Source organism: Adiantum capillus-veneris, chromosome 13 (genome assembly GCF_014529385.1).
Source record: "Adiantum capillus-veneris isolate H3 chromosome 13, ASM1452938v2, whole genome shotgun sequence".
NCBI classification, from domain to species: domain Eukaryota; kingdom Viridiplantae; phylum Streptophyta; class Polypodiopsida; order Polypodiales; family Pteridaceae; genus Adiantum; species Adiantum capillus-veneris.
The window spans coordinates 2,636,564-2,647,896 of record NC_140943.1 but is presented as its reverse complement, the minus strand read 5'-3'; the positions used below and the strand labels follow the sequence as shown (position 1 = coordinate 2,647,896).

The following is an 11,333-nucleotide window of genomic DNA, read 5'->3' as shown; positions in this document are numbered from 1 at the left end:
CTCCACAGTCCTGGACATTCTGAAGTGCTAAATCTCAGATAACCAACGAAAATGGGAGAAATATCTACCTCGTGCAAAATATGCCTATAACAACACTATCCATTCCTCTATAAAAAAAGCTCCGTTTGAAGTTAAATATACGGCAAACCACACCTTCCCCCAATCCTTTTGACCAAGGACAAGATATCTGTAGCTGATGAATTTGTTCGAGATCTAGATACCACTTATATGCAAGTGAAACACGCTATCCTTAGATCTCAAGAGAAGACATCATCGTGATCTCAAGCTAGTTGAATGACAATTTGTTCTCCTCAAGTTTGACAAAGGCAAACTTAAGAAACAGGCCATTTAGATGGGAAAGTTGTAAAACTTTCTAACAAATATTATGGCCCGTTTAAGATTATAGATCAAATAAACGAGGTCGCGTTTAGACAGGATCTTCAACAAACTTGGAAAATCCACAATGCTTTTCACATGAGTCTTCTACGACCTTTCATGGGTGAATCTCCTGCAAAATTAGTTAAAGAAGATCCCCCCAAGGTAGATAAAATTGAAGAGATACTTCTTCAAGAACATATTATACACCATCAAGAGCACCAACTAAAGTCTAGGAGGACTCATTGTAAGTACCTAGTAAAGTTTACTCCCCTCTAGATGCTTAGTGGATGACATAAATAGAATTGCGAGATTTTTCAGACATCTTGCATAAGTATCATGAAGATATACAGTTGAGAACAACTATTTAGAGGGATATAATCTTTTTAGCTAAGGCTACAAATAAATGAAAATTATTTTTGTGCACACAAAATAATTTATGAATTTATTGGAACCAATCAATAATTTAATTAGATGGATAAATTTTTGGTGCAATGTGCCATCGGTGAAAATTATCGGTGTCCGAAAAGTATGATAAGTAGAACAATAGCCGAACGCAATGTAGATTACATTAGAACAAGCACATGAATAAGATATAGCTCCCAGTTTGCTCTGCAAAAATCATGATGTAATATTTTTATTGTGGCCACTCAAAAAAAGTGGCTGGCCGGACACATCATAAAGGAGCGAACGAGACCGAGTCAAGAAGAGCGTGGAAATAGCAGAGATCAATATGCTTTGGATTGGCTAGGAACACATTTTGACACTTGGTTTTGAACGTAAGGGTTAAAAACCTTTAAAAACAAGTGGCCAGGCTAGTTTGAAACAAGCCAAAGTTAATAACATCAAAAAAATGAACACATAGCATGGAATTTTGAGGGATGAGCACCGTTGGAAAATTTACAAGCTCTCTCTCTATGTGCAGTGCTAGATGGGACAAAAAATAACATGTTATTGCATAAAGAAGGTAGCGCTACCATTTAGCAAATGTTCTCTTAGTAGTTTACACATGCAAAGCTCTCTCTCTCTCTCTCTCCCATCAACAAATTCTTGCTCAATGCTCCAATGAGAACCGTGTAGAGGTACGAAGCTTGAGGCAAAGGTAAACTTCAATCATAGAAGCTTGTGTGCGTACTTGTGGGGAATAGCGGCACTCAGCCAAGGGCATTACTGGCTGTCTACATAGATTTTCAGTACTCTGACGAGTTTGAGATGCAACTTTCAACCAAGGTTGTTATCGCTTGGACACTCCATAAGCGAGAAAATAAAAGTATTGACTGCTTCCACTGACGTTCCCATGCAGAAGATTGCAGAATGAAGCAGATATAGACGTTTTCTGCTACAAATATATTGAATTTCAGCCAATCAGCTTATAAATTACATGCATTCTTATGCATTAGAATAGTCTCTGGGACAAAGAATAGTGCAAATTATTCCAATTCATGTGTTTGTAAAAGTTCAATGTTAATAGAAAAATCTCCTAAGCAATCCATCTTCAGATCCCTATTGCCATGTTCTCTCTCTTCATTATTTTCTAAATATTATCCCGTGTGGATTTGCACATGACGATTGAATAGTCTTCAAAAGTATTTAAGTACACACTTTAGTTTATGTGACGGAAGTCCACAAAGCGACAATACAATCCTTTACCTTTGAACCGGATTTCCTCCATGAGAGCTCGAAGAGTGAAGATGTGATTGCTGGTGCTATGACGTTTTTGGAAACCCGCTTGTCTATGCGCATGTTTGCCATTTTTTCCAGGCATTCATTATATTCATTTCCATAACACATCCAAACAAAATTGCCAATAGAGAACCAACCTTTATACTTCGGTAGTTGTTAACATTGTTCACATCTCCCTCTTTATGCTAAGGTTTGACCCAATTTGTACTCCAATCATGTGGCATGCCATGTTGAAGTGCAAGGTTAAACATATCATGTATGCAACAAAATGTGTTTCCTCAATTGTCCATTTGAGCATTTCTAGCTTGTTACCTTGAAGATCTCCTACGTTGCCAGTGGCTAATTTCTTAAGCTCTCCACATGAATCTCCAAGAAAAACCTCTGAGCTTCTTAGGCAACCCACCACAATACTTTTCCAACAGCTCTTCTAGAGTAACTATGAACATTGAAACTTGACACCTTGGTCTCCTTCCTTTATTTTACGCATTAGTACATCATGTGCTTCACAGAAAAGCCTTCCTTCGCAAAAGAGGAGATGATTTTCTAGAAAACTTTCCACTTGCATTCTATTACTGGATGATTTGGAAGCTTTGTCTTTTGTAACATTTTCTCAACAATGATGTCTATGCAAGATGGTTGTCTCACACTATGGTTGGAGTTTACATGTTTTGGTCTCTTTGTATATTTGAGATCAATACATAAAGTCCAGTGATCCGATTCCAAATTTCATTGGCTAAGTGCATAACTTTTTGCAATCCAAAATGGCTTCAAAAAAATAGCATATAGTCAATCTCACTATTTCCATTGTGTTTTCTACATGTGATTCCCTCGATTCCATTCCATAAAGATACAATGTTTGCAATGAGAATACCAATGCGATTGTGTATATGCAGAAGTGACTTGCCATATTGTTCGGCTCTTTTTTTTTTCACTAGAAATGTTGTTATACGTGCATACATCCTCTAGTCTCCTTGAAACATGTGGCATATCAAAATGTCATATGCTATGTGCAAAGTTCTTGTTCACGTACTCATATAATCCACGACAATAACCTCACCCTTGTCTTTGAAGTGAACAATGTCTTCCTCTAGATCAACAAAAGGTTGATCTCTATCCAAGCAAGCATGATAGTTGGAGTCATGGTGAGGAATGTAACAACCCGCCACAAAAGTAGGTGTGCTGGTTGGTGTCATTTATTTCAGCCATATGTAATGTTTATGCTTGTCATCTTTGACAATAGATACATAATCTTTGAAATTTCTTCTAAATCATACATGCCACACCTCCTTGTCCTCTTCATTGCCTTGAATTTTTGGTCCACATCAAAGAATGTACATTGTATTATCCAATCCAAGAATCCGTTGGGCATCATGCGCCCATGTTGCAACAAGAAGTATGATATCCGATTCATTAGTTAGCTCACCTATGCCAATTCTTGCATTCCATGGATATCCACTATAATTCCAAAAGCACACTTGCGCCCACGAGTTGATCTCATAGGTCATATGTCCCTATTTGTTAGATGGCCTTGCTTCCTCCTCGGGTGTCTTTCCTTCATGAGGTAGCTCCTTAGGATGTTTACTTCTCTTTCCATATGCTATACCATGAGCATTTTGTTGCATAAGGATATTGTCCCCTTCAGGTAAATCCAAGGATACTCTTTTGCTTTGTTTCATCAACCATGGTGCACACAATAGGCCTCTCTCAAGAGAGGGGCTCCTTGTTTGCCGACTCTATGTGTACCATAAACTGTGATTCACAATATGCAAGAATGGGTTTTGAAAAACTCTTCAATAGCACTTGCAAGAGATGGAGGTGTTTTCAACTTCTCTTCAACAATGCCGCAGATAACAATGTCCTTGAAGCATTTTTCCCATTCTTTCAGTTTTTGTGCATCCCCATTCTTTGCTTAAGCCGTAACTTGCATGAAAGATGAATCAAACACAACATGACCCTTAGATACATCAATCTATGACTTGGATACATTCCTCATTTCACTTACATCCCATGTGAGGTATCCATCTTTTCCTCTTTCAATACATAATCATTCTCATTCATGCCCATGAAAGTGTGCTTATATTCTAGCAATTCATTCTTGAGTTGCACCAAATGCTTTGTTTACATTTCAAGCACCATTTTAAGGTGCTTATTCTCAACAATAAGAACTTTTACAATGCTATTCTCTATTGCAAGTGTTCGTAGCTCTTCATCTTGCTTGTTAACAATCTCTTGTAATGAGACCAATGTTAAGCCATAATCATGTCTTTCGTTGTTAATGATGATGTAATTTTGTTGGGATCTAGAAATCATTGAGATTTAGGGCCATTTTCCACTCTCCTTGACAACTTTTCTTTATGTTCACAGTAATGTTGCAGTTGATCTTCTCAAGATCTTTTTCTGTATTGGGTGCCCAATACAAGAGGGTAATATTATGGGTGATGAATCCATCCTCATTTGTACTCTGGATGTTGGGACAGTATGGCTCGAATCCTTTGTTGTAGTCTCTGTAGATGCCGTGAAGCTCGGACACTGTCCAGTTTGTTTGTGTTTACTTTTTCCCATGCCCGAGTTCACTTTATCACGGAGTGGAATGGCTTTCGGAACAAGAAATCCCATGCGGACACGTGGTTAAAGCATCGGGCTGCCAAGTGTGAATTCACGGGATTGAATCTCCGATCGGGGCGAAGTCAGTCAATGTGCCAATTTTTTTTCAATCACCTGTCCTCCTCAAGATTCACACCAAAAAATTGCAATCGTCGATCCCACCCCTTTGGAGTCTTTAAGACCTTGTGACAAGTGGGGCCCGTGTTAAATGGTCACGAGGTCGTCCTCGTCACATTGACACCTCTTTAGGGAGGTGGGATGAACGACCCACATTAGGCATCACGAGGCGGGTGCAATATGGGCTGTCCGATCGACGTTTGAACTAGGTGTGAACTCGGGAGGTATGTGCACCACACTGAAACTAGTGTGAACTCGTCGTGAACTAAGTGTAAGCTTGGTGTGAACTTGGGAGGGTATGCACACCACACCAAATTTGGCGTGAATTAGCTTAATGGTTAGAGTCAATTCCGAGGAGGAGAGGGTAACGAGGCCTCGGAACCGAAAAAGTGGGAATCTTTTGCACTCCCTAGACAATCCAACGGTCACAACCAGTGATCGTGAGCAGCATAGAGAGAAGGGCTTCTCTTATGATGAACTCGCCAGTAAATTTGGATCAGTTTAGTAAATTCGGGCAAATTGATAAATTCGGGTGCGCCACAACATTGGACGATCCACGATGCACCCGCTCCGAGAAACGGGCGTGAGCTATTGATCCCTTCCAACCCATGCCCCGTGTGAGATAGTGCTGAGGTGGGTGGGGGTGAGTCTATGACCTAAAGACTTAAAGTTCTGAGCAGTGGCAGAGTCGAGCCGCCGTGGGTGTCGCATTCAACGCGTTGTGACGGATGCAGTTTTGCAGGTGGCGTGGTGCCACAAGTAATCTCGACATGCGCCAGCCAATTTTACTGCAGATCTGCTCCCATGATTTCCTCAGGCCTCCTTCGCAGTGGGAGCGGCGCTTTCTTTTTCACAAGCTCCAATGCAGCTCCCGATGGGCGAATCCCTTTAGCAGATTTGGCTGCGGCATGACATCCTGCAGCATGTTGATGGAAATTTGTTGAAGCTCACAGTTTTGGCCAACAAATTTAAAAGAAGTTTTGCCATGCGTTGAAATCTGTGCCATGCACTGCTTACCATTTTATACAGTTCCCTAAACGCTTCCAGCATCATAAACTTTAAAACCTGCAAGCTGAACGTCCTGAATGCTTCTAGCATCATAAGTTTTATACAGTGTTTTGAATGCTTCAAGCACTACAAACTTTAAACCTGAAAATCATGCAAAGTTGGAAAAGCACCGAACCTGAAAAAGTGCAAACGTGTGTTGCAAACTGTCAAATTGTCTGGCCTACTGTCAATCTGTGTAACTGTCAAACTGTTCATTGCATAATCAATAATAAGCTTGTGGGTTTTTTTTTTGTGTGAGAGAGTAGAACTTTGAAATTACAACCCACACACCCAACCCTCGTAGGTGGAGGCAATCCGACTCTTAAGGTGAGTCATCCCAACCGGGTTAGGGTGGCAAATCCATCATTTGGACTAGAGGAACAACCCCTAAGGGTTACATGTCATTCGAGTTGTCAAGGGGGTTTGAACCCAGGACCTTTGACACAAGGGGCTCTTGCTCTACCAACTGAGCTAGCTCTCGTTGACAATAAGCTTGTGAGTTGCCGTGAACTAAATCTGTCTTGAGTTGAGTGAAATGTAAAGTCCAGAATCCAGATGTATGTACTATCTTTCTGCCCCTTCCTTGGGCACCCAGATGTAATGCTTTTGGACTCTTCTAATTAATTCATAGCGCGTACTTGGTTTTTTTTTTTTTTTTTTTTAAATCCAGTTTTAAGGTGGTTGTGCTTAGGGCATGGTCACACGAGGCTTAGTTATCAGTTATTGGTAACTACGCCAACTATGCAAAGACAAAACATTAAATGAAAAACTAAGCCTCTTGCATGGTCACGCTAGGCTTAGTTATTCATTCATCCTCCCAACTATGCCTTGAACTTGAAAACTATGCTAAAATCGGCATAGTTACAAAGCTTAGGCTTAGTAACTCATTTAATGCTCCTTTCAACGTGTGACCAAGAATGAGGCTTAGTTATTTGTTCAAATAACTGATAACTAACCCTCGCGTGACCATTGCCTTATGGGTGTGCACAATTATGCTTGGATGGATGCATGTGCATCGTGTTGACCCATGTGGTAAGCGTCTTGCTGACCTTATGTAGGTAGGTATGGCCATCAAAGAGCCACGTCAATAACTGTGTCCTAGTTTACAAAATGTGTTTGACTTTACAAATTTGGACACATGGATGCGTGCAATGGCATCCCATTTTACGCCCCTATTCCCATCTCTTGATCCCACCAAGGGTGTCTTCATTGAAGACCCCGAGCCCCTTAGTGCTGAGGGTGGGCGTCGGGGGCGGTTTGTAAGCAGCCTAAGTTGTCCTTGAAGCTTGGGCTATTGCAATCTATAAAGACCTTGAATCTATGTTAGCACTAAGTAACACCATGCATTTAATGAGGAGGGTTCACGAACGGTAGCTCGAGGTGAACTAAATCCGGACAACACAAAAAATAAGGGGAGTACAGGGGCTCAGTCACCTCCCTTGCGACCCGGATTTGAACCCACAACCTCACGCCCTGGGTTTCGTGTCGGCATGGGCTAACTATCTCACTCGTGCACACATCATGTACCTTGTCCCATTTTTATGATGTTATATTGTGAGCCAACATGGACTATCTGGGTTTTTGGGGTTTAATTCATATCCACATTTAATTTAATAGGACACTTGTGATTGCAATTGCCTCGGTTTTGTGTGTGGACTTTTGGGATGTGGATCCCCTTCAATAAATGCTCTGTGCTACTTAGGTTATGGTCATGTGAGGCTTAATTACGAGTTATAGATAAATGCCTAGACAGAGCATTAAATGAATAACTAAGCCTCTTGTCTATACTATTATAAAAGGGGAAGGGGATTCCCTCCCCCCCCCGACACGTGTCGCAAGCTCCATGATCCCGCTCAGCTCCAATAGTGTCGTCTGCACCTGAGTGCGCTAAGCGAGAGAGAGACATGGCCTGTGCACAGAGAGAGAGAGAGAGAGAGAGAGAGAGAGAGAGAGAGAGAGAGAGAGAGAGAGAGAGAGAGAGAGAGAGGGAGCTGGAGGCCGCCGGCCGTACTAGTTTAATTTAATACGACACTTGCGATTGCGATTGCGATTGCGATTGCCGCGATTTTTATGTGTGGACTTTTGGGATGTGGATCTCCTTCAATAAATGCTCTGTGTTACTTAGGTTATGGTCATGCGAGGCTTAATTATGAGGTATAGATAACTATCTAGACAGAGCATTGAATGAATAACTTGGCCTCTTGCATGGTCACGCACGGCTTAGTTATTCATTCAATCGCCCAACTATGCCTTGCACTTCGCAACTATGCCGATTTTGGCATAGTTGTAAAGGGTAGACATAATTGTTCATTTAATGCTCTTCTTTGCGTGTGACCAAGAATGAGGCCTAGTTATCAGTTCAAATAACTCATAGTTACAAAGGGTAGACATAGTTGTTCATTTACTGCTCTTCTTTGCCTGTCACCAAGACGAGGCTCAACATGCACGGTTTAAACGAGCCGACAACATAGACGACCTCTTTCTTTTGCCTCTATTCTGCTTGTTCACAAGGGACGGAGGCAACCTCCTCAGTTGAAACAATGGTTCTCTTCTGAGCCATTCAGTTACGCTAAAGCCTGATGAGCTGGACCTGAGTGCATAATCTGCACTTCATGTTGAAAGAAAGCAACCTAATAGGCGAGCATTTTCGGGTGGGTCCGGAAGTGACCTCGCTTTTTTGCCCAATCGCTCTAGTCCCTGCTGGGCACACACACTCTTCCACCCGGGTTGTCTAGACTTAGCCTTAGTTATGAGTTCAAATAACTGATGACTAAGTCTCGCACAGTGCTCGAAAAAAACTTTTTTCCAAAAACTTGGCAAACCTACATATGTGAAACAACGGAGGTAAATTGACAAAATTTGAAGGTCTTTACATCAAATTACACTAATTTTTCCAAAATTTTGTAGGTTTTCTCACCTTCAAATATGAAATTTAGAGACAAATTTCAAAAATTGTTAGTGGGACTACACTAAACCTAGGTATTTTTCAAGCATACTCTCGCGTGACCATAAGGGTTTATGACCTAAAGTTCTGAAGGTAACGCCAGTAGCGATGCGTTAGGAGCCGCTGTAGCAGGAAACTCCTAAAACTGCGGCATGGCATCTGCTACAACTGTGCAGACTATGCTAACTATCAGACAGGCCCCTGCCTTAGGAGGCTTCTCGGAGCCACTCACACAGATTGGATCTGTCGAATGAGACGGATGTGGAGAGCCTCTTTTGCTATCGAGCTTTTTGACAAGACTCCATGATAAGCTCGGAGAAGCCTGGCCTGTCTGATGGTGGTAAAGAAGGTACTGAAAAGTCCAATTAACGCTTTGTGTATCACAATTTCATATGATAGAGCTTCTATGTATCTCTTGTAAATGATGAATCTTGGGTCATTTCAAATGATTTGCAGTGGCTTCAGCAGATTATGACCATGTGGAATTTGTATGGCAGGTGATATCAAAGTGCAAAAAACTTCCATTGGCTCTCAAAGTCATTGGTGCATTTCTTTGTACCATTGTTCGTAAGATTGTCCTTGTGGCATATTGGTGGGTTGCATTGGTGCCTTGGACCCTATACTTCGAGAATGCTTTCTAAACTTTGGTACATATGTCGCTCTTCAGGGTATGCACCAAAGTCTAAAAAGCATTCTCGCAGCATAGGGTCAATCTTGAGACGCTCCTTCCCAGTAAGATGGATTTAAACTCATCTGCAGGTTCTTTGCTAACGATAGTGATGTAGTGTCCACATGGACATGCACTTGAATGCAACGATGCGCGCAATGTACATATTTCTCAGCATTATGTGATGAGGGATCTTTCCCTTCAGGTGGGGGCAAGGGATTACCCACCATCTCATCATAAGAGGCCACTGATACCAAGTCACTGACAGTTGGAGGAATTTGCTATTGCTGAAGTGATATCGGTTCACACTCACTGGTGCAGCACGCTTTGATTCTCCTCATTTTAACTGAAGCTGAGTTGAAGTGTATGAAACAATGAATGTTTTCGAGAGGTGTATTTCTTTTGAATTTCTCATGGTTATTTTTCATTCAGGTGGCATGACGGAGGGCTGGCTGACCGATTAGGCCTTCCCACATGCGAGGGCGCTTCTATGTTTTCAAGCTAAAAACGTAGGAATCTTGTCAACCATGTCCAACTTTCCTGAATAGCATGTGTAAGGGGAAGGGCTTGAAGTCCTAATGATTTTTTGGGAAAAAGCACGTGTAATGACAAGCTTTGTTCTTAAAGTTGGTTGAGCTGCAGAGTATCCAGATTAAGGGTTCAAGCTGCGAGGATGTTATTAGCATATGTGGTTCAAATCTGCAGGTTTCTGAAGGTGACAAAAGCTGGGATTCGGATGACATATATCAAGATTCGGATTCGGGTGACATATGTGGTTCAAATCTGCAGGTTTCTGAAGGTGACAAAAGATGACATTCGGATTCGGATTGTGAGTGGAGAGCTGCTGGGATGGGTGCTCCTTGCTTCCAGAGAATCTAGGAAAACGAAGTGCACTCGCATACTTATTCTTGACACTTGTGTAGGTGTCTTGAACTGAAAAGTCTGCTGCAGAGCTTCAGCAACTTGGAGCAATCTACACACACTAGTTTAAAAGTCCTGGTGTTCCCTGAGCCACCTGTCCCGAATCTTTGGCCGCTTTGAAGAAGCTCAAGATGGCAGGGAGGTCATGTTTGCAAGTCATCCTGAGGATTTTGGACGCTTGGTAGCCTTGGGGAGTCTCAAATTAGCAGAATGCCCAAAGCTGGTGGAGGTACCTCAAAGTTTGGGGCAGCTTAACAATCCGAGAGAGCTAGATTTGATGCAGTGAATGGAATGGCAAGCTAAGGGGTTTGTTTGGCAGCTTGGAGCGCGTTGATTGCAATGAAGGGCCCTCCTCCCTCATCCACGTCTCGAATTGAGGCATTGTAGATCCACTTATGCATGGTTCAAAGTTTGAGAGGCTCATAGAGGGGATTTTTTTTTTCCAGCACACCTTGAACTGGCCCATGTAGTCTATCGATCTTCGCTTCTTGAAGATGAGGTGAAGCAAATTATCATACAATCCCTTGAAGGATAAGAATCTACAATGATTGACATCTTATTAGCATTGCATTATAAATTTCTATATCTATATTGCAAGGCATCGAATAAAAGGCTGAATGAAAGGCCAACACATTGTGCCTTAACATCCAGGTAGACCTAATGAAATTCTTGTCGTTCAAGTTGGCCCAATAGGCTGCCTGATAGGGGCAATTTAGATACGTAATGTTTACTCTCTTCATACCACAGCATGTTTGTTGAATTGCTATAAGTTTGTTAAAATGGTAGCAGCATTCTGTTCACCTTGCTTACCCCTAAGTGACAAGCTTGTCACTTATTTATTGTAAGACTACATGTTTCACAAAGCATAGGCATCATCAATAAGGCCTGGGTTTAGGGTTTAGGGTTCACAATAGTAGGATCATCAATATTTTATATTCCTGGGTTGGTTCGGTGTCACTGCCTTTCGGCAGTGAC

At 41.7% G+C, this 11,333-nt stretch overlaps 1 protein-coding gene across 8 annotated transcripts; it reads left to right on the top strand.

The window, feature by feature from the left end:
- The first annotated feature begins 8,815 nt into the window (after positions 1-8,815).
- LOC147443524 (uncharacterized) lies at positions 8,816-11,035 on the top strand. 8 transcript variants are annotated; one of them, XM_086526327.1, is made up of 7 exons: positions 8,816-9,119; positions 9,268-9,333; positions 9,438-9,502; positions 9,706-9,752; positions 9,870-9,929; positions 10,080-10,152; positions 10,227-11,035. In XM_086526327.1, exons 1-7 carry the CDS (start codon positions 9,074-9,076, stop codon positions 10,248-10,250), a joined length of 381 nt encoding a protein of 126 aa, XP_086382453.1. In that variant the 5' UTR covers positions 8,816-9,073; the 3' UTR covers positions 10,251-11,035. The 8 variants fall into 8 exon arrangements, 1 of the variants encoding a protein (XP_086382453.1); XR_015189973.1 differs by having other exon boundaries at positions 9,268-9,752; positions 9,870-9,946; positions 10,143-11,035; XR_015189970.1 differs by having other exon boundaries at positions 9,268-9,752; positions 9,870-9,946; positions 10,065-11,035.
- Positions 11,036-11,333: the final 298 nt, after the last annotated feature.

Coding starts and splice junctions, on each gene's coding strand:
- LOC147443524 (XM_086526327.1), top strand. CDS start 9,074: ATGATAAGCTCGGAGAAGCCTGGCCTGTCTGATGGTGGTAAAGAAG. Junction 9,753..9,869: donor ATATCGGTTCACACTCACTG/GTGCAGCACGCT, acceptor TTTTTCATTCAG/GTGGCATGACGGAGGGCTGG. Junction 9,930..10,079: donor ACATGCGAGGGCGCTTCTAT/GTTTTCAAGCTA, acceptor GTTGAGCTGCAG/AGTATCCAGATTAAGGGTTC.